The sequence below is a fragment of the Sander lucioperca genome, chromosome 5 (genome assembly GCF_008315115.2).
Source record: "Sander lucioperca isolate FBNREF2018 chromosome 5, SLUC_FBN_1.2, whole genome shotgun sequence".
Classification (NCBI taxonomy): Eukaryota; Metazoa; Chordata; class Actinopteri; order Perciformes; family Percidae; genus Sander; species Sander lucioperca.
In genome coordinates, this window is record NC_050177.1 from 10,443,766 (window position 1) to 10,467,840 (window position 24,075).

At 40.5% G+C, this 24,075-nt stretch overlaps 1 protein-coding gene across 4 annotated transcripts in view; it reads left to right on the forward strand.

Moving 5' to 3' along the window:
• The window catches only part of ppp1r37 (protein phosphatase 1, regulatory subunit 37), a 53,832-nt gene that overhangs the window by 7,302 nt on the left and 22,455 nt on the right, over nucleotides 1–24,075 (forward strand). For all 4 annotated transcript variants that reach the window (XM_036001049.1, XM_036001050.1, XM_031296677.2 and 1 more), the window contains exons 2-4: nucleotides 16,046–16,143; nucleotides 23,653–23,698; nucleotides 23,833–23,933. In XM_036001049.1, the coding sequence (XP_035856942.1) occupies nucleotides 16,046–16,143; nucleotides 23,653–23,698; nucleotides 23,833–23,933 (245 nt within the window). The remainder of the gene's footprint in view (nucleotides 1–16,045; nucleotides 16,144–23,652; nucleotides 23,699–23,832; nucleotides 23,934–24,075) is intronic.

Genomic DNA, 24,075 nt, shown 5'->3' on the forward strand with positions numbered 1-24,075 from the left:
GTAAAGAAACGGTATAGTTGTGAACGTAGCTGCAATGCAGTGTGTGTAATGTTAACGATTTGTCGATGAATTTATGCTTCAACTCCTCAAGCCAAGTTCCCATGTCTTGCTGACCAAAGTGAAGGGGTTTAGCCCCAAAGTTGGCATCAACTATGAAATCTGTTTTATTTTTTTTCAAATTCCGTTTTATTTATTTTTTTCAAATTCTGTGTTTTTGGATTTATTTTTAGCCCTTTCGGATTTTTCGGATTTGCTTGATTTCTTTTCACTTCTAAGCAGTATTGACCTTTAAAAACTCAGTGACACAAACTCACAATTCAGCTTTTTTATTTAAACTGTTAATATATTCAGCAAAGCACATTCAAACTGACCTAAATAAAAGCTTTGGATGCTCACCTATAACAATGTTGAGGACACTGCGATCTCGGTTGTCAGAGGTTTAGGCGACAACAACGAAGATTTTCTTTCCACGGATCACTTGCAGCACTTTTTGCGTGTGCTGGTCAAAGACCCGCGGCAGGTGGGTCTGCCTGAGGCTGCTGGCGTTTTCTGGAAGCGCACCTCCCTGCTTGCAATGTTTAACAAGAAACGGACGTATCCTCTTCATTTTCTCTAGCGGTATGTCAGCTTCAGCACACGATGCAACAAAATCTTCCACAAACTCACGCCTTGCATCTCTTGATTTTGTCGTTGCCTCCATGGTAATCTGGAGGGATTTTCCCGCTGGAGATTTAGCTAGCTTTGTTCTTGAGATGAACTTTTGATTTCAAATGGTTGTCGGGAGGCGCCTCTCGCTTCGACATTTTTTTCCCTCGCAACAAACTCAAGGTGAACGTGATGACGTATGGTTACTAGGCAACAGGCTGTGCCATTTGGTCACGGTTTAGGTAGAGACCTGTCTCTGCTTGTTGAGACCTGTCTCCACTTGTTGTTTTAAACTGAAAAATGAGAAGGAAGTAAAAAAAAAAATAGTTTATTTAATATGTCAACAAACTACATGCAAATTCCGTGCGATTCCGCGTGTATAACAGAATTCCATTTTCATGTGTAGATTCCGTCCGTGTTTTCCGCATCGCGGAAATCATAGGGCCCTACAGTAGCCAAGTGACAAGCCGCTCATCTAAATGTTTGCTCAGCATCTTTTTATGTACCTCAGATTGTGAGCTGGCGAAGCCTTTAGCGAAGTGGGACTTTGTATGCAAATTAACCAATAGGCCGAAATGCTTAACTGGTCAAAAATATTCTCGATGGTTAACCGTTGACATCCCTAACAGAGTATTATAACTTCATTGTAATACAGCTTTGTGTACAAATAAGCCTACTACTTGCAGTACAGACAATTCTTTCACAGTAGTGACTGTTTGTTTTGCAGGGGCCCAACTCTTTTGAGTACGTGCAGCTCCGTCTCATGTCATCAGACCCAAGGCCTACTTGGCATCAAGTTATTAGAAGCACTATGACCCATGACATGTTATGTGATGTGGCTGTGGACCAAATTACATTCTGATAAGCAAAGCTTTCAGTGTAGAGAATGGACAAAGGCTTTGAAAGCCTAGATGTTATTTCTGTTTGCACTAGAGGCAGACCAGTACTGAATTTTCTGTGCCAAAGCCAAAAACACTTTTTTTAATTAATCGATAAATGGACCATAAGTGTGTTGAGTGTGTTTTCCTCTGACGCACCTTTTCATCCTAATTGGAACAACATGACAGCAAATATTTGAGTGTTAAAGAGCCCCTATTATACGCCTTTTCAGCATCATATTTGTACTTTTGGGGTCTACTAGAATAGGTTGACATGCTTTGATGTTCAAAAAACATTATGTTTCTCATTCTGCCCATTGCTGCAGCCCCTTTGTCTGAAACACTAGGCTCGTTCGAGATGAGGCGATCGCCGCCCAATGCATGCCGGTTAGATTTGTGTCCGACTTGATCCTGACTTGCTCTGACCTAACCTCACGAGATCAAGGGGGCCGCAGGTTTGAGAGGCATGCAGCGCAGTTGCTCTCCACCGACTGTAAGACCCAGGCGCACCCACGGCATGATGGGAAACGCCTGGCTCTCAGCTGATCTAACAGCTGATTTCAGAATCGACTCAACATGATGACGTTTTATATAAGCTTTCTATTGTTTTTTTTAATTGGAGGGATTTTAATAGCTATTTGTCTGATGAAAGGCTAATTCTCTACAGAACACATGTTTTGTGGCTGATAGTGACGTAGAAGTCGGAGAATAAATCCGTTCAGATTACGGATCATCTACAGTCTGTTGTTTATTAACATCAGCAACAGATCGCATGTAGAGCATTTTAACAACTACTCTGTGTTAATAAAAACAACTGGAGACTGTGTACAAGCTGATAGATGGGTCTGATAACATTTTAATAAATTGGAATCGGACCTAACAGGATGTGAGTGTTTCTCCTGAAGAGCCCAGTCTGCTCTGATTGGTCAACCAAATTCAAACAAGCCACTGGGTGGGCCGTGCTTGCTCAGGCAGCACCTATGGGCAGCCCATGTGAAATACTGGGCTGGCTTTTGTACTTTATACATCTGTGACATACACCAAAAACTATACAACACAATAAAAGAAAGGAAAAATCCAAAAAAAGCATAATAGTGGCTCTTTAAATCAGATGAGTTGTCAAATATCAGATGATAATGCCAGCTGTCATATAGATGTCAAAAAATGTGAGAAGAAATAAAGTTCACACTATCACTGAGGCAAAGAATGCACAGGAATAGAAAACGGTGGAAGATAATAAGAGACATTAACAAGGCAAAAAGACAATGAAAGTTTAAAATGTGTATCATTCTGCATGTCATTCCTATGAGTATTCTTTATCGGTGGTCTGGTGTAATATTTGTGGTAGTTTTAGAGCTGAGGACCTTGGTTGAATTTTTTCGAAATAAATGAAAACCGTTTAGTTACAGAGCTATTAGTGCAGCTATATAATCTATGACAGTATAAATACTTGATCATAACTTGTTATTCAAACCAAGTAAAAGTACCTATTAACAGACTGGGCAGCTACAGTCACTCAGTTCTTGCAAAGTATTGTAAACATAGGTGTCTGTTAGACACTGTTTCCATACTGTGTTTTTCTGTGGATATTTGTTTTGCTAACCAACAATGCATGCTGATACAGATATGTCTGTGATACGATAACACCTGCTGATAATATCAGCCCTGTGGGATGGATCTAGTTTGTGCATTACCCTAGTTATGCTGCATGTGCACCTTTTTGTTTGTCTTGTACATTTGAGAAAGAAGTGTGCATAAGTTGGGTGTTTGTTTTGTGATTAACCCTGCCCTTTAACCTTGTGACTGTCTGCACTGTAGCTTTAATAGTGCGTTCCATCTGTACTCGGAAGTCGGATTTTCCGAGGTCTAGTCGGAAACACGCCCCCTGACCTCGGATTTCCGAGCTCGGAACTTGGACAACCTCGTGGTACCCCGAGTTCAAAATCCAACATGGCTGCCACCTGAATCAACCGTTGTGAAAGCTGTAGTAACATACAGTTATTAGCGCTTCTGTCTTATTTGTGTCTCACGAAATCGGTTGTACACACAGTGCTGTCCATCTTCTATCTGTGGACATGTTGTTACGCTGTCTGTATGCACAAAAACAGTGTAATGCGTTGTTAACAACTGGTATTGCTAACAATGGCCAACCTGGCTAGAGCTACCCCACACTGAAAAATCCGACTTGTAGTTGAAATGCATTTAACTCGGGTGTGACGTGATTCCCAGCTTCGGCTTCTGAGAGAAGCCTATTAGCCATGATACTTTTTACCAACAGAGCTGGGGATTGATCGTAAATGGTAGAATAGACATAGAACATACCAATCTCAGTGAAATCTGTCAGCTTTTGGCTAGCGTCTAGTGATGATTTCTTATCCTGTCCAAATGCCTGCGTACTACTTTCTGCTTTAATCAAACAGGAATTCCTTGCTCTCTTATCACTCCTCCTGACGAGGCTTGAAGTGACATATATCACTTACACATTGCACAAAATGCCCCCTCACTTAAAAATCGAGCATACAACAGTTGTTCACTCATAATGTCTCTCCATCTGGTCTGGCAGCTTTCTCTTCTCAGACACAGGCCTGGTTTCATGGGAGATTTAAAATGGCTGGGTTTTTTTTTCTTTCTTTTTTTTTTTTTAACCATCATCATAGTTTATCATGCTAAGAGTGAGGCTGCTGTTGATGCATAGGTATGTCTTACATCGCTAAAGGCATGAAGTCAACATAGACATGTTGTGATGTTATTTGCTGTCCAGCTGTAGTTGTGTATGCAATATTGTGCAAACAAACCTAAAATACTGGAGGTCTATGTTGTATGAGTGCATTGATGTGAAATTTGAGGACTGGTGGGATGTGTGTGAAGCCTGGAGACTGCAGGTGTTGTCATTTTTTTCAGATTCTGCTTCAGTCTAACCCGGGTGCTGTACATTAAATGTGTATCTGCAGATTCTGAACACAGCTACTTGGAATCAATTCCAGAGCTTTTGCCTGATTATACGCCTGCAAAATCTGTATGTTTCTTTAGCGACATTATTAGAGAAGCCAACACGATTACTTTGTTTACTTTTGATCCACTTCCCTTGTGCATACCTGTGCTGATTAGGGGTGTCACGATTTTCCAAATCCACAATTTGGTTTAACTTTTGATTTTAAGCTCACGATTGGATTCAATTATGGATTTAAACATTTTCTTTAACTGCATGCTACCAGTCGGTAAGCTACGCTGTCTCTTGTTTTTTTCCTTCGGACGTGCGCAAGTAGGTGGGGGTGGAAAGAAAAAAAAATAAACTTTCAAAATCGAAAGCTCATTTCCATCGATTTTCATTTTTAGATTAAGTAAAGGAGTTTAAGTGGCAGTTTAAACCTTTTTAGGCTCATCTGTTTTAAGCAGAAGGCAGCACCCTTCTAAAATCTTTACTTTTCTCTCTTTGTGTTTACCCACTGATGCCGTCTTGTCATCCAGACTGGTAGAGGCACACTGAGCAGCAGCAGCAAAATCCCTTCCTTTCTGCCCCACCTCTGACCAGTCAGGCAGCCAACTGTCATGTGTGAATGACGCTGATATCACCGTGCACATCACAGCACTGTGAAATGGCAGGGAACGGGACTGAAGACTGGGAGAGGGGGGCTATTTTGAACACTTGCACTTTCATGTTAAGTAGGAGCTGGCAATACATCGGTGTTCCACCCACAACATACTCACATCTATCCCTGGAAGTTTGTCCAAAGGCTTGGCATGTTATTTCATACATTGTTGTCTTGTGAAAACCCAGTCACCTCAAAATATAAGTGACTTTCATGTTTTCCGTTTAGTCTACATGCATACTATATAGGCCTAAACAATATAAGGAAAATCTGCGATGTGCGATAACATTGTTCAATATTACTATGGCGATATGACTTGCAATAAATAAAACATATTGAAGTGTGCATATGAGCTATACATTTCCTATGTCAGCCTGGTTGTCTTTAAATTCAGAACCAAATTATCATGACATTTTAAATATAACTAGGCTAAATGTTGTTTTTAAAGCGGCAGCAGTAGTGTTAACAACAACAAAGTCACTATATAAACTCATTAATATCTTACTGGAAACAATCCAAAATGTCTGTAAAATAATATTCCTGACATCAAAATACTAAGTTTAGAACGATTCAAAATTTAAGGCTTGAATTTGTCACAGACTATAGTCAGTATCAGTCATTCATTCTGTCCTCTCACTGCTGAGGTCCGATGACGTCATTGACGTGCATAATAATTAGCCGTGTAGATTTACTGCTGAAAAGAGTAGAGGGGCTGGTTTGGCTCAGCCAGCAGCTAAGAATTTGCACATTTTAAGATATGTAGCAAACTAAGATAGACAGTTAGACTTCATACAGACAGCTTTTGTTTCAGCTTCGCACAACTCGCTGTTAGCCGAGCTAGCGTGCTCTATTGGCGTTTTACTCCAAGGTTTTATTACACTTGCTTACAGTAATGAGAGTAGTCTCCACCGCGGCCTCTCTGATCTGCTGTCCGCTGACTTTGCTCTTTGTGTGTGTATCGTTTGTGTATGTATGTGGAGGAACTCAGCCTTGACACAGAGCAGAGGAGAGGCTGCAGTGTGATGGTAAATACTACAGTTTTAGCTCCGGGGCCCATTCAGTACCCCATTTCGGTACCCAATCCTAAATTAAATGATTTACCTTATTCATCGTGTTTCAGGTAGTCTTTTGCGATGTGTTTATCGCGCATGTTCATAACGCCATGACAATGAAAATATGATTTATCGGTCAGCACTAACACTATGCCAGCTAAATTGCAAAATTATGTTTATTTGTGAGTTTTCTTACCCACCGAAATGCTTAAACAACAGGAAAACGATTAAACCTTCTTCTTTAATCTCTGTTCTCCCTCGTCCTTCTCTCGCCAATCACCTGCACTGAGTTTAAACACAGCCTAACTGCAGTTTGTGGTGCTGTTGAATTGTTTTGCATTATACAGACAGGTGTTTCTTTGTTGTCCACCCCATTTATATCAATGAGCCAAGGACAGGCTAAATAACAGTAACACCTCTCTGTATAACCCAGTACAGTTCAACAGTGCCACAGACGACCTCCAAAATAACCATAAAGTTGAATCAACACCAAACAGTTTCAACAAACACTGAACATTATAACCTTCATGAAGGCAGGCTTTAGAGCAGGACTGCTCTATTAGACTGCATTAGTTTAAGCTAAGTATAATAAAAAAGGCAACTGAGTGTATCTTGCATTGTTTTCCTAAAATTCAGTTTTCCCTTTACAAGCTCAAAGTGTTTTAACGGTGTTTTCAGATTTATCCACTCCATTTATCCATACAAAAAGCACAATTTTTGGGTTTGTAATACAGGCCTAAGGCCAAAAAAGAGAAAAGGGATGCATCGAATTTAGCCAATTTAATATGAATGCATTCTTAAAGGACTAGGCTACATGATTTGAATTTTGTCCATTCCTATGCTTATGGAACCTTTTTGAAACCCTCTAAAAGATTAATTGAGCTCATAATGAATGTCGAACTTATAAGCGTAATTTGACATTTTAAATATGCAAGCTTTTCATCTGACAGCAACAGTATGCTGTCCCTGCAGAGCCACCCTCAGACTTAAAAGGTTTTAGTCCACAGGACAGCAAATTACATCCAATGCTGAGGTTGTTGGCCTTCGGCAGAAACACAGTGGATTATTGGACACCTGGCCTCCATGTGTTGCTGAGTGTCCAATCTTTTATATTGGAGCGACTGTTTTTTTTAAACTGTTGGCTCCTTTTGAAGCATGTAATACGTCAACACTGGTTTCTCTGTTTTATAAGCTTTTATTGCAGACATTTCAACTTGGTACATGCTGTCTAAATGATCAATTCAAGGTTACTTTCCAGAGACCTCACACTTTCTATCATTTGAGAATTTAGCTTTTCCTCCGCAGCGTGCCAATCCTTTTATACCTCTTTCACACCACCTACCAGGGTTGTGCTAGGGTTGTCTGATCAGGGTTCAACCCTCCTTTTGGAAATTCAAACCAAGCCAGTTTACGTGGGTATATCCCTGGTCATGACAATTCAGAGATCACCTGGGTCAACCCGGGAGCAATGCAACAGTTACCTTAAGTGCTAGAAATGGGCGGGGCACGTCATATATTAGTGAACAGCTAACATCACATACTCCAGTCCATCTGTACACCAGCAGAAGTAATGTTTTGTAGCTACTTGAATCTGTCATTGTACAGAGAGGGAAATAAAGCTTACTTCATGATTGTTTCGCAGTGATTACATTCTAAAGCACAAATAAATAACCATCAAACACTTCTCAGATGATTTTGTGCAGGCGATTTCTCCTCCTTTGCATATGTATAGCTTAGCTTACTATTTTAAGACGAGGGGAGAACATTTATCTTTGTTTGATTTCATTAAAAGTAAAGTTGGGCTTTGCTGTTGGCTTCACGACTCCTTTTTCGCACAACCGCAGCAGCCGCACTGAACTGCAGGCTGGAGACGGGTGTCGAGAAAGGGAGTTGAGCGGCGGTGCCGAGAGAATTATTATGAACTTATTTTCATATGTTTACGTTCTAACGCTGGGTTTTTACAGGCAGTTTTGCCTGTAAAACTCTGCTACCGCGCTGCAAAAGGCAGACTAGTGAACATCCGGGCACCCACTGCCAGTGGACTGTTCAGAAATGAATTGAACCGTTTTGCTCTGCTGTTGTTGAAGCTGTCGGTGAAAATCCTAGTTTTAAACTATGATATTTAAGTCTATGGTGAAAGCTCAGCGTAAAGCACAGTGAGACAAAATGTATGCTGTTTTCTCTCTCAAAGTGTGCGGGGACCTGTGACGACTACCCCACTGTCATTTCCAACCAGTCACATAATTTGTCCCGCCGTGGCTGACATTGAAATCGACCCAAGTCTACCCTGATCAAACCCACCTCGCTACCTGGGTAACGAAGCCGAGTTGATCGAGGAGGGTTACCCCATTCAAACACACAGTCGACCTGGGTATAACCCTGATTGAGCCATTACTGTGAAAGGGGTATCAGAGGGCTGTCAGTTGTCGTGGGGTAACATTAGCTGCTACGTAACAATTTGTCCAAGAATAAACTAGGTCAGTCAACAGGCTCACTACCTTTTCCAATCACAGTCCTCTCTTATAGTTTGTTGTTATGTAACTTAACATTATTCTGTCTGAGACCCCTGCTGTCCATGCAGCAGATGTGTGCAGACAGCAGGTCAGGTGTTACTGCAGTAGCTTGACTGAGGCTGGTACAGTCCTTACCAAATTTCCAGGCACTGCCAACATTTTTCTTAAGCTCTCCACATACAGAGTATGCTGTAGCATTCTAAACTAGTGAAACCAGATTTTTTTTGTTCTTTGTGGCAAGTCTCATAGTCGTCTTCCTCTGCACACATGCAAACAGTTTGCTTGTTGTTGGAGTGAGGGGAGAAAGTGCAAGATGCGCTATGTGTTTGCACTTTGTTTCTTGTCAGCTAGACAAAGAGTAGGAGTAAGTCATAAAGGCACGAAGATAGCAAAACTGAGGAGGATGTATAGAAATTGGGTCAGACTTCACTCGTATACCTTCTCAACAATTACTTATCCGTGAGAGCAGTAAACGACTTTCTAAAAATTATCATTGGCTGTAGAAATGTGGAGCAAGTGCTAGCATTGGATGATTTTGTGCTAAGATGATGGTTGTCTACATGTGTTCAGCGCCTTCTCATATGACAGCAGCTTCTAGGGATGTGAGGTGCTAGCCCTTTTTTTGCACCTTGGAAGATAATCACATGTTTTTACAGGCCCTAAAGGTTTGGCTTCAACATCAAGTGCTTTCAAAGAACTTCATATAAATAATTGAGGGCCTTACATGTTCCTTTTGGATGTTTTTCAGAAAGTCTAAGCAGTGGAAAGCTCTTCTCAGAAGTTTGGAGAAGGGGGCCTGTCCGTGTCGCTCAGTTTCTTTGTAACTTTCCAAAACTAGCAATCTAAAGGTCATGCTGCTTTTTGCAGAATCTGCCCAGGTGTCCTCTCAGTCCGACTTCCTCCCCTTATTTTTTTTTTATTTTTTTATTAAACCATTATAACACAAACAAGGATATGCCACAACTTGTGCGCAACCTTTACATTCAATCTTTTATGTTCGGTATCCTTAGTCTTAGCCTTAGTTTATGCTGCTTTATTGTGCAATGAGTAGCTTCTTGTCCCACCTTCAAAGGTAGCATGTCTGACAAAGTGTGTAATCATTTACAGTGGAGCAAGAAATAAAATGTTCTAATTCATATCTCATTATTAGCCCTTTATGGTGATAGTATAGGAAGCATTCATACACCAGTTTACCATTAAGAGTAAGTTGAGTGCTAAAGCGCACTCTCCCACTGTGGGCACTCTGTGGGTTGATCTGGTCTGACCTTTTGTGGGCGCAAGAGGCTTTGACTGCAAAAGTGTTATGATGTGCAGCTACAAAGGAGAGAAGTATTGTATTTTTAGCTGCTGCATTTAATAATGTTACATCTTTTTTGATGAGTTGTCATATGTCCATGGCAACAGGCATTTTAGGCAGCATTAATTGGAAATGACACTATGTTACATTGGGTTGATAAGTGGATATGAAGAATTTACAGCATTTATTTAGGTAGCATTATTGAAAATTATTTAAATGAATAATTTCATTAAATTAGTTCACAGCTACTTCTTCTGTTTTACAATTGTCTACTAAATATGTTTACATGAGGAACATTCACATCAGTTGGTAACAGAATCAACGAAATGTGATGGCAGCTTGTTAAGACCTGACTGTATGTCTTGACCAAAAACCTAGTCGCTCAGCTCAAATGTGGAGCAGTTTTGTGGTGAAAGTAATTTATACAATGAAAATGGGTTTTCCCTACCATTATAAGGCTTATGGCCCGCGTTTCGCACAAATCCAGCTACGCAATAACATACGAAGTCGATGCATAGACGCATAAGATCTCGCGATCAAACTCAAACACGAATGGTGCGACGCGATTATTCACCTCGCCTTTGGTGTGAACACGCCATTAGGCGCAGCACCCGAGCCATTTTGGGCACCACCTAAGCAGAATGAATGTAAATCAATGTGGCCATCAAAACTAACTAAATTACTTTTCTCAGATCTAATGATTGTAGTTGGTCCCCAGTGGACTTCTAAACAGCTATGATAATAAAAGTCCAAAATGATGTGAAATTGCGGTTTTTTTTTTTTTTTTTTTTTTTCTTGAGGTAGGACCCCTAAACCCCCTGCCAAATACGTTCACTTAAGTCTTCCCCAAACCTAAGGAAAACACTGCAAATACGGTAGCTTCTAAGTAATGTCTTCATACTGAGATTAACTCAAACCTCACGTATGTTATTTGAAGTTACTGATGCCTGCCTTCTCTTGAAAATGACGTGTTCATGTTTCACTGAAAACCCTGACCTCACCTTGTGCTTTATAGCTTCAGTGTCATTAAGGTGTGTAAGTGAAGGAGCAGGTTTCAGGTGATTGAACATCTGCTCACTGTCAATGCCTAGCTGTAAATAAAAAAAATAAGCAGTTTGACATACTGTAACTACAGCTCTCTCCTCGTATATGGGTTGTTGTGTACTTTTATGTACTTGTTGCAGCTCTGCTGTTTGTAAGTCTCAAGTAATTCATTTATGATTTATGGCAGGTATACCTCCCTTGTTGCCTGCAGTTTTTCCTCTCCCCAAGATACCGAAACAGAGTTTAAACAGACACGGTTTAATAAAGAGCTTAGGAAAGGTAAACATGGTTTCCTATATTTGGTATATTCACAATGCACTAGCCTTTTAGAGGGACATACCCCAAGAAACCAGATTATACCAAATTGATTGCCAGATCCACTGTCATGACTGGACAACCTACATTTGATTGCATTGATTTTCTTTTTTCTACCTTCCACACCATTTATATCATGAAGGGAAGTATGTGATGGTTAGAGATGAGGAAAACAATTTTTAGAGATCTAGCGTTGTCGTATGATATTGATCAGTTTAATTGACTTGTTAGCACGTAATATGAATAAAGTCCACTGTGCTTAATTGACCTCTGTTGATCTGAGTCAGGAAGCTAGATGCTGTCGTGTCAGTCCTGCTTTCTTATTATATTTCGCTTACAAGCTCAGCGATGGAAGCAGCAAGTGATTTTGTGTGTGTAGTTGCACAGTGGACGGTGGCCAACAGCAATAACAAGGGGAAAGGGGGTGTGCTGCTGATTTGTGTTATTTAGCAGATCAGAGCAGAGGTGGACAAGTTCCCTCTATTTGTCTCTTTCTTGTCTTCATGCCTAATCCACTGTGTTTTTAAAGCAGCTGCCCTTCCCTGTATGCTTTCTTTCTCTTGTACAACTTGAAGCGCAGGTTTTGTTTATTGAAGGGATGGTCAGGGCAAATTGGATTTATGAAAAGTGTGATGATTGGAACTCTGCTCCTTAACTGGTTGGCAGTGATATATTCAGCTATAAGTAGTTTGTCTTTGTAGCTAAATGCCTTGTCTCTCAAAGAAAGAGGTCTATTTACTGATTCTTCTTTGCACACTTACTATAATCAGACTTTACCTCTACTTCCTCTTAACCTGGTTTTCAAAGATGTTGTTTGGAGCAGTCGTTTCCCCTCCCTCTCTCCCCCCTTCTGCGTACCTCCTCATCACTACTCCCTTCATACACGTACCAGCAGCACTGGAGGAGTGCAATAAAACAAAGACAAAGCAATGCAGGCAACAGCTGTAGCTCAGCTCTTAATGATCCTGCAGGGCCGAAGCTCACATCTTCTGTTTAACGCCAAGCATTTGAGTCCTGAGTCGCTCTTTGTAACTGTTTTTCTTTTTTTCTTTTTCACCATTTTCCAGTTTCACATACGAGTAGTTTTATTTTTTGGGTGTTTAATATAAGCTTCCTTACACTGCTGTCTTTGCTTTTGAGCAAAATAGTGATAGATTAGACCATGCTCTTTTTTTTTTTTTTTTACCTCCCCTTCTCTTTCTCTATCTAATGACCTATGTAAATACTGTGTAGTAAGCATGGGACCCTTTCCCCCCTCTACCCCCCACCCTTCCCTCAGGAAGTGTTTACACACACACTTGCTCCACAGCAGCTCTGCACAATAACACTTTTCCAAGGACACAGTGTTCACTGGAACGCACACACGGTGCTGTTTCTGTTTCTGTTCACAGAGGCATTTAGGTTAAATCCATAGTTCTGTGTCCAGATATGTTTTGTAGATAAATCCCAAATTCAGATTAATTGAGTAGACCTTAATTACAACGGCATTTCAGGATATAATAACTACATTAGCTTCCAACAATACCTTGGAAGCTAGCATGAATGTTGGAGAGCCTCAACTTAAGCCACCAAGGCAAGTTATTTACATCCTTTAATTAATTAAATGACGAGTTTACACTTTTGATGCAGTGTAAAAGGAGATGTAGAACTTTGAAACTCACTCACTTGAAAACGTCTTAAGACGTGTGGAGCAGTCAAATGTATTTATATAAACAGTTGATTAAGGGTCAATCTGTGGCTACTTATGGTTAACTGTATGAGGAGAAGTTAGGCTTGTGCGCAGTGTGCACTTTAACAATGATTAAAAGTTATCAAATCTGATGCAGAGTGCATATTTGAGGCTTGAACCTATATAGTGTTGTATGTATCTTGTCACTGAACGTAGCAGTCAGCACATCGTCATCTAACCCGTTTCATTTGTGGTCAGTATATATAATATATACTGAATTGCATTACACATATATATATATATATATATATGTATGTATGTATGTATGTATGTATGTATGTATTAGGGATGTTACGGTATGAAAATTTAACCTCACAGTTATAGTGACCAAAATTATCATGGTTTTCGGTATTATCGCGGTATTTTTAAAAGTGTGTTCAATACGTTGAGAAAGCACTGATAGGCCTACACAAACTGAAATAGTTTCAAAAAGTGTAACAGTGTTTATTATATTACAAAAATATAGGCAATAGGCTTTTAAAAACTATTGAAAACTGGCTGCTGAAACACTGGCCCGCTGTAGGGGGTCCGGTAAGAACTTGAACCGGAGATGTCTGACTTTGAGATCCAGGAAGATTTATTTACAACTCCAACATGAAGTTAACTATGAAGTTGTATTTGATGTTACATGTGAAGTTGGATGTGGTTCTGAAATATAAGCAAATAATAATGCACATTAATAAGCATCTGACTTACTATGAACATTATTTACCAAAACTAAATGTTATAGCCACCAGCATACAAGACACAATACTAAGAATTACATTATTTCTCTGTTATAATTAACATAAATGTAACATATTGCTCAGTAACAAAAACTGAGAATAAGCCACATCTATTACAGCACACGTATCCATAACGGAGCAAACAGTGTAATACACCTTTAATAGCTAAGCATGTGGCTCCACAGCGCTAGTCTGTTTACTGGTGATTGCACATTGCTAGCAAACACAACCTGAATATCAACATGTGGCTGCACAAATAATATTAAACAATCTGCACCTTTATCAGCTATGCAATAAGAAACACAGCAACAGCAATATTATCAAGGCAATAATATCTCTCTCTCTCTCTCTCTCTCTCTCTCTCTCTCTCTCTCTCTCTCTCTCTCTCTCTCTCTCTCTCTCTCTCTCACTCTCCAAATGTCACGTCGTAACATGGGCTAATTCCACATCGTAGCAGAACACTTATTGAAGATAACGAGGCAGTAAAACTCATGACAGTTTAGCAAGCTACAGAATAGTTTTAATTTACGTTCTGTGCTATACTACCCACATCACTTCAACAAGTCCGAAAACATTGAAAGCATAGAAAAAAGTCTGTTAGCATGCTGCTACATTCTGTCCCCCTTCTCCTGTCTGAGCGCAGTGCGCCTGCGCGGCTACTTCAGGAGCCTCGGATGAAGCTGGGAAGGATTAAACACAGGGTTTCCACACCGTGGTAATCCACAGCAATAATAAGGATATTTTAAATGAAAAGGGTAATTGTTAGCGTCAACATTTTTACCGTGGTTTACCGGTACACCGATAATTGTTACATCCCTAGAATGTATGTATGTATGTATGTATGTATGTATACGTATGTATGTATGTGTAATAGTCAAGATTCGACTGGTTTCCATTTGAGTGGCTGTTTGGTCTGGGTCTCAAAACAAGCAAAAGATATGTTGTGGCCGTTCTCATTGTATTTATGCGACACTAATTCACCCTTTAATTTAGTCTCACACACTCACACCATTATCTCAGACTCACCGCAGTTTTGTCTCTTGTAGCACTTTCATCCATGGCCTGACGTTGGTTCCGATTCATTGAGACGGTGAATAACACAGTTGGTCAGACATGCACAGCTGCTCATGCAGGTTTTTGACCTGCCTATTTGTCCCACCAGCAGGTTATTCATTCTGACCTGTGCTTGTACAAACATTACAGATTCAACCATCTAGGGCTAAATCTACATGCTGAATCTATTTTTTTGTTGTTTTTTTTGTACATTTTAGTAATGCTGGTTCATCCAGTCTGTTGTGCCACTACCTTGTACAGATGGGTGGGTGATGAATTTAAACTGATTGGGGACACTGTGGGAGACAAAGGGGAGAGGAGATGAAGGCGACTGAAAAGTAAAGCGGACAAGTTTTCACCTTGGCGAGATAAATCAAAGATGCTGACCGCAGCACAAAGTCAGATTCACACACACTAGCCCTATGTGTACAGTACTGTTAGTACAGAAGAATCATAGGGACAGTTTCTGTCTGTATCAGCATCCACTGTTTACTCTGAATGTATTTATCTGTTACACAGTCTTAAGATTTTTTTTAATGTCCTGATCTTTCTGAATTCCTGCATACATGCACCATTTTTTCATTCTTTTTTCTTTGATTCGGTCATTATTTTATTATCTTTCATTCCCAGAGTGCTTGACTTCATCTCTCACCAGAGTCTCTCAGCCAGAACAGTGGGTCTGAATGTTGCCCAGTCATCTGACTGGAGTTGGCCCCTACTACAGTCTGGGAAGGCAGCAGCGGCTGACACACATGCACACACCAAGAACAATACCTCCTTTTTGCTGACTTAAGTAAGGGAGCCCTTAAAGGGGGTCAAGATTTCTGATCCTCTCTGTAAAGAGAGTGCTCCCCAAGGCAAACGCACAAACAGGCTACTTAAAAAAAGACCATTTCCAAGTGTGTTTCAGTCCTAGACTTTAACATTATGTTAATCATTTCCTCAAGTCATTTTGGACATCCCTGCTTGATATGCAGGATCTGTTATCAGGGCAAATCCAGCTGAAGCCCAATCCACCATTGCAATTTGTTTTATTGTTTGCACAGGCGTCAGAAGCGTGTAAACTGCAGAGCACACAAAATAAATAAGCGTCAGTTAACCGAATGATATGGCAATGTCGTGTCATATGTCATGTGTGTGTGTGAGAGAGAAACAAACAAAGCAATAAACGCAAACCTAACCTTAATTTTTTTGTGTTTTCCAGCTCAGAATGTGACGGTGGAGGAGATCCTCTCTTCCTACAAACAAGCTTGTCAGAAACTCAACTGTAAACCCATACCCAAAGTGCTCAAACAGATACAGGTGAGGTTCAATGTAACACTAAACACAGGTGAATGGACATATCAGCGCAACCACACAGACACACTCTAAACCCTTTTTAACTAGGGCTGTCAAACGATTAATTTTTCTTAATCGCGATTAATCGCTGAATTTCTATAGTTAATCGCGATTAATCGCATGATTTATCACATGATTCAAATTCTATTATTTTGCAATTCAGAACTGTTTGTAAGTACATATTAACAATGGAAAGCCATTCTTACCAGTGTATCTTGATTGGGAATCAAATAAATGCAAAGAAAGTTACTTTATGAACTTGTATTTGTTTATTATTTATTTATTTACTGTAAACAAAAGAAAAATGTGTGAATCTAGTCACACATTTGAATCTAGAGTCAATATTAGGGTTAGGTATTGTATTTTTTCGATACCGGTGCTAAAGTGGTACTTTTAAAACGGTACCGGTGCCTTAACAGTGCTTGAACCAATACTTTTTAAGAAAGTTAAAAAAAGAAGGGTACTAAACAGTTGGCGACATTAATGAACGGCTTGTTTATTGCGAAGGACATATGGTAAAAATTAAATGATTTAATAATAATGTAATAACTATAACAATAACTTATTTCACTAGTAAATAGCTGTTGAACGACAAAAACAACCACCAGATGGGAAAAGGGCATTTAACAACAACTTACTATACACATACGTAGAGATTGGCATGGGGTGCTTTCCATAAGATCATCTCTCAATGCAAATCAAACCAGCTATTAGGCTTACTGAAATAAAACCTCTCTAGGTATGGTGAAGGGTATGTGATGATGTGGGGCTATTTTAATTTAAACTTATGCAAGCCACTGTACAACCCCCTTGAACCACGCGCCCGGCGCACAGACCCGTTTTTCCGCCGTCAAACTAGCAAAAGTGGATTTGGACACGCCCTAAACGCACCTGCGCCATGCACTTCACGCCTTGCGCTTAGATCGTTAAAATAAGGCCCATAGTCTTAATTAGCTTTGTAGCAACTCATTTGGCAATGGCTTGAATGTAACAGATGTTCATTAATATAAAAAAGTTATGCACTAAGCCTTTAAACAAGGAATCGAGAAAATAAGCTGCAAATGAATCGATAATCATGATTGTAAGTTGTAGCCTTAACATTTAGTAATCTTTATTTGGCCTTATCACATTACAGCAATTATAAGAACAGGTCTGAATAGTAAATGTAGTGATTTGATAAAAAAATATATATATATATATTTTATCAACACTAAACTTAAAGTTTAAGTTTAGGTAAGTCTAGCTGTTTGTCTCTAAACAAAGAAACTAAAAATAAAACCTCAACTATATAATATTTTCCTAAAAACTTGACCTGGTCCACTCCCCAGGTAGTTAGGCAAGTGCCTTAGTCTTCACAGTACAAAAGCCAATACACAGAATCAACACATATCTTGTACTGGTGGAGCTAAAAACACAGTTGCGTGCTACTCACATCAAGCGACATCTAGCGCAGTGACTGACAACTTATGTGTAGTTTGTAATGGCGAAATTGCTCCAGTTCATTCAAAAGCCGGCAGAGGCTTTAACAAGAGTGCGGGAGTGTACATAACATGCTGTGTAAGTTCAAAACCGCTGGGGTACAAATAACTACGTTTACCACAAGGCTTTATATAATAATAGAAACTAGTCCCCTTAAGGCTGTGCTGTGCAGCCAGGAGCTGGACAAGAAGGCTGGAAACATTTAGGAAGTTCTGGTAGATCCACCCAAAAGTTGTTTGTAATTGTGAAGGTTCCCGTTTGTGAGGTTGAACAAAATTTAGTTCCAAGAATTACATCCTAAACCTTTTCTTCTGGTGATGAAAACATTTCAAAAGCCTTTTAATGTGGTTTTAGGGCACGGCATGATGCAGAATGGCATGACTCTGGACAAGTGCTATGATAGTATCCAGTAGAGAGAGGCCATTTTCCTTTTTCAGCAAGGGTGGTTGTTACTCCCAACAGGCGGACGAGTGTTTCATGTCTTTTTTTCTGCCTTCTCTTGTGGGTTAGCCAGCACAGTCATGTGTCTCATAATCCCTCTGCATAAGCAGCTCTTCAAATCCAGTGGGGAAAGCCTCAGGGCTGTTTGTTTTTTATATTTCTGCAGACCTCGTGCCTTTGTGCCAGCAGGGCTAAAGGTGACCTGGCTTTTGAGGTCAAGGCCCCTCAGCTCTGGAACTCCCTGCCTGGAAGTCTGAGACTTTCAGAATCAGTGACATCTTATAAATCACTTTGCGAAACTTTGTTTTGAAAAGTGCTTTATCCGTGAAGTTTATTATTATTTGTATGGGAATTGGTGAATGTGCTTGATCTGTATAGCGATTAACATGTTCAAATGTTTTCTTATGTAGGAGTTCTTTCTACCCAATGTGAAACGTGTTTTTGTCACAGAGCAGAGCCGGAGAGGAAATAAATAATAAATGATTGGGCAGAGAAAACAATATTTTATCTCCTTCTCAAGCCGATGTAAATTCCTGTCTACTTATCACCCAGTTTTGATGATGCTGGTAACCTGATACTAAAGGACCAAAAAGAGGCCTTTTTGCAGAGTTTTCATGAAACAATATGAGCAGATTTCAGCCTGGTTTCTTTGTGTCTAGAGGGAGATGAGCTGCATTTGTCCTGCCTCTGGACAATAATAGTGACCATGTAATTGTCATCTTTTAGCATAGACAGGCAATATTTCCACTGCCTGTGGTGGCAACACTCCCAGGTACACCGTCCTAAAATTGCTGCACGCAATATGATAATGCATAATAAAGCAATATGTTTCATGTGATCGTATCAAAAGAATAATGGTCTGTTAAAATGAGAGCCTCTGTCTAATAAAGACATGGAGCTCTCTTTGTAAATAAATTCCCTAGCCATTACTGGAAATTTTAATGTTGATCTGATATAACTGATCTCTGTTCTTATTTGTGTGGGAACATCCTGTCACCAAACCGATTCCCCTCTAGTCAAACCGAGGAGTTGGCAGTTCTAGCGTTTGCAGCAGAGACACATTAGCACTTACTCCGGTTTGTTCTGTCAAAGTCACTGCAGCACACACTCCTAAAACTCTTAACTGGGCCTCTCCACTGGAGCTTTGCACATTTGTACCTGCAGGTGTGTCTCCATTTGTGAGGGATGATGTTGAAGCAAAGTGAGCCCCAGATAGAAACACATTTGTGATTCGAGAGACTGCAAAGAAATCCCCACACGCCTGAGGCCTGTACTACGAAGCAAGATTTGGAGTTAACGAGGTAACTTCAGGTTCAATCCAGGGTTTTGTGTATCACCACAGTGAATTTGAACTTATGCTGAACACCTAACCTGCTCTGGAGCAGGTTATGTTGGAGATTAGAGATCAACCGGTGTAAAAGCACCGCCTGCTGACCAATCGATACTCGGTTGATAACGGCGTCACCGTTCTTAGAAGATCAGGTGGAGCTCGGTGCGCGGAGAGAGAGAGGTGCACTCATAAAAGTTAAAACATTTAGAGACAGACAACCCCGTTAACATTCCCTGATGGGTATTTTTATGAAATATATAGATTTTGAGCGGAGGGAATTACATATAGGCTATTTGTCGGCTTCTTGAGCCATGTCTTGCGCACATCGGTTTGAATTATGTTTTTATATTTTTTATTTGCTCTCACGATCACTTCCACTGCCAGGGTTGCAACTGGAACAATAGGCTAAAGCAACGATTTGTTGCAGATCTTGTGCCTGACTGATGGGGAAGTGTTATTGATAAGCATTGTAATTTACGCATTTACAGCGTCTGCTATTTTTTTGCCAGTTCTCCTTCCTGTTTTAGGAAGCAGCGACTGTATTGCGTTTTGCCTGTAAAACCGTATCTGCGTTTTTTCATATTTATGTAGAATTATAGTGTGCTCTTCTTACGTGAAATATGCGACTCTGGTAGATGTTTGCGATTGGTCGTGCTGTGCAAACACCGCCTCTTATGTGAACGTACGCGCCGCTGGATTGGGAAACCCTGGGTTGATTGAACTAGTTGTTAACCACCGTCATGACACAGTTTACGCAGGAGCCTGGTAACTGACATAAATCCAGGGCATGTTGATCTTGATTCGTAGTACAGGCCTCTGGTCAGCTAAGAGAAAGAAGTTGGGTTAACATCTCAGCTACTTGTGGAAATGCACATCACTGTGCTAAGCTGCAGCTGTGAGCTTCATTTAGTCCTACATTCTGGGTACATTTCCACTGGGACTTACTGAACCTGGGATGGTCATCACAGAGGTGTTCCCTTTTTCCCTCCAACATATTCTGCTTTTTAGCGATTGCTCGTTTGCTCATGTCTGGCTTCTCTCCATCCCTCCCTGCCAATGTAGTCTTTTGGTCCACTACCGCCCCCTCTCATTTCTGCTTAGTCATCCTTGCAGTAACCAGGCACATAAACAAGCCAGTCAGACCTAATGGCTGACCAATGAGAGGGGGTTTGCAAGAGAGGGTCAGCCTTTTACAGCATTTTCCCTCTTTCACTCTAAATGCTTTCTTTATTAAGTCCAACTGCACTGCATACGTGGCAGCTTGCCAGGAGCCCTACAGGTTATGTACATTTCTGTGAAAGTTGTGTCTCTGTGTGTTTTATAAGGGTCACCATTTAGAAGCTGCATGTTGAATGCCTGCTCTGCAGTAACTCCCAACAGAGTCTTGAGACCTGGACACTTGGTAGCCTTCTGTCACATTTCTGCTGCAGCAATTCCTTCAGGGACTGGTGGTTTTCTCACACTAAGACACACCTACTCATATAATGCCTTTTTAAGCACAGACATATCATTCTCATTAGGGATGCAATTTAAAGGTCATGCAGGCTGCATCCTAGGTCAGTGGCTGGACCTTTTTGTTTAGCTTAGCTTAGCACAAATACTGGCCAAAGACATAAGAGGTGCTGGTAGATTGGTATTGTACCTTCAGACAAAGCCAGGCTAGCCAGTGTTTTCCTACAGAATTAGTCTATTTTTATTTTCATGTCACTCGTTCCCCGGATAAGCGGAAGAAGATGGATGGTCTCTTGTTTCCTTTTTTTTTTTTTTCCAGTTTTAAATTTAAATTCTGTCACCGTTGAGGGGTTTGAGGGGAGGGGCTAAGGAGAGTGTCATTTACATCACATATTTCATTTAGGGAGAAGATGCAGGTTTATCCTGGTCAACAGGTCCTCTGAAGGACACTTTTGCATGGAAGATCCAGCCCATGGATTTGGACTTAACTATAAGGTCACAAGAAGGTTTTCTCCTGCATCTCCACCTGTCTTTTTCTAAATGACCCCCAGATGTCATGCAAGGGATAATCACCGAGAGGCAGGGCAATAAACAGTTTGATATGCCCGGCTTGTGGACGGCGGTAACCTTCCACAAGCCGGGCATATCAAACTGTTTATTGCCCTGCCTTTCGGTTATTATCCCGTTTATTCTACTTCTTGCTTGCCAACAAAATAAAACAATTCAAATACTTTAATAATTATGCTTTTTCTTATTCGTATTGCATGCTTATTAAATGTATACTCTGTTTGAGTTCATCTCCCTCAAAAAGTAGTCCCCTTTAGAACTACGGTGAATGACGTTAGCTCAGGTGTAGCTAATTAGTTTCTATAGCAACCACACAAGGTTCTTCGGCGCTGCAGGTGTCCGGGTCAGTTGTCACTGTCAGTCTATCCTTCTGGTGGCTCTTCCACTCGGTGAAAACCTTGATAGCAAAGGCAGTTGCCTTTTTCGTGTTTGATTCAAGGGCCCCGTCTTCAATTGTACGCAGCTACGCAGAATTTAATGAACAAAGAAAGAGAACCAGTAGCTCGATGTAGTCCACCTACAACACACACACACACACACACACACACACACACACACTCGTGCTGAGGCACACTATGCGTCATGCACTATTTTGGGTTCTAGCCGCTCTGTCAGGAAGGTATTTACACTGATAAAGTCATTCTCACTGACAGGTGCCCTTTTAATTGTAAGTGAAGATGGTCTTGCTGTTAAATTGCCCAAACTGTGTGTCTGGTTGTGTTTACATAGTCAACACCATCTGGTTAATAAAGAACAGCTGGAGTTTTTTTAATTAAACCGTATTTCACAGAACGTAACTGAGAAAGTACATTTTTACAGTACAACATTTTTCGTTCATGGTTTTACATATAAGTGAATGATTCCGTCGGCCTCACCGCTGAATTGTCTTCTACTACAGTGTGTTTTTTGTGTTAGTGTTTCCTGCTGATTGTATTATGACAATACAGATTTTTAGCTGTGGCATTTGTCCCATAACCTTATGCTTTTGCGACCCGTTGAGTCATGCATGAGGCCATGAACCCTCTGTACAACTAAACCATTATCAGTATGTTCAGACACACACAGATAAGTGTTGGTAGTGTGGTACGGGGGCAGAGGTTATTGAGTTCATGCTGAATGGGCTGGGCAGTCGACTAGAGAGAGGGATTTGCTGGTAAATAGTTTCGAGGGCAGCACTCTATGTTTTCGTGTTTGTATGGGTGGTTGGGTGTTTCACCAGGGCAAGAGGTTAAATATCTTTCCACCTTTTGATCTGTGATGCTGTGTTGTCTGGACTACATCACAGGATAAATGGACATGGTCAAGTTGAACACAGACAGACAGCTGTACAAATGGAACATAAAACAGTCGAGTGGAGGCACATTTCGGCCATGTTTCCACCAGACAGGGTTAGCCCGCTTTAATGGTGCTGAGCTGCTCCGAGTCATGAACACGTGTTGTTTCTACTGCTGTCTAAAAAAAGGAAAGTTTTTAAAACTTTTACTGTGTTTGGCTCTAAGTACTTTTTCAGCTTTTAACTGAATCTCTGTGGTTTGGGGTTTAGTGTCACCCTTACATGCCTGTTCATCAGCCCTATTTTTCAATTTACTGAATGCTTTCAGCACTATCAGAGCTGTGTTAAGTTACTGCTGATGGACACCAAATATTTCCTTCTGCTTCAGTTTTTTTCACAAGCAAAACCACAGGGAGGCTTTTATTGTGAAGCAGCTGTAGGAAATGCAATGTATTGTGTGGTCGTCAAGGGAAACATCTTTTACCTTGCTATGCTGTCCTGTGGAAAACCATGCCAGCAAGGCTTGAATGGTCACAGTTAGTCATGGCTCAGCTTGCTGCAAGTATCCACACTCGAAAAACTGCATCAGGAATGGCAGAGCCCTCCTTTATCTAATACACTGTTCCTTGCCATCATTGGGACTCGCTCAGTATTCACATGCAGTACTTAAATACTTACCAATGGTGCCAGAACTCAAAATACAGTGACACACATCAGAGGTGAGTTGAGCACACGTGTCCTGCAGATGCTTTTCTCAAAAGCAAAAGTTTATCTTAGTTTGCACACGGCCTGTGTCTTATCTCCAGTACCAATGTATTGAATTGCCTCCTGTGTGATGTGAAAGCTTCAACATGTGAAAAGCAAAGTTTGCTTCCATGGGGTAATATACAAACTCAACTTTTACTGACACTGCTTCTTTTTGTTCCTGTAGGAACTAAAAGACCTGACTCAGCGAAATGATTGCTTAGATCTAAAAGGTAAGAACCAAAATAACAGCCTGAATGTCATACTATAAATTCAACTTGTGGGAATCAACAGATACCAATACTTTTTTACAATGGGAGATTCATTTTTTACAAATGTTATCAACCTTATCAACGTATGTCTTTAGGTGAGAAGCTGGACTACAAAGCATGTGAGTCTCTGGAAGAGATTTTGAAGAGGGTCCAGTTTAAAGTGATAGACCTGGAGCAGACCAACCTGGATGAAGATGTAAGAAGATCCTGCCTTTAAAATCTGTCTTTCTCAATCCCATCCTTCATTTCTCTCAGTGCAGCTAGCATACTTCCATCTTTCATCCGTAATTCATGCCTGTCTCTCTTTCTCTTTCACTGTTTCTTTCTGCCGTCAAGTC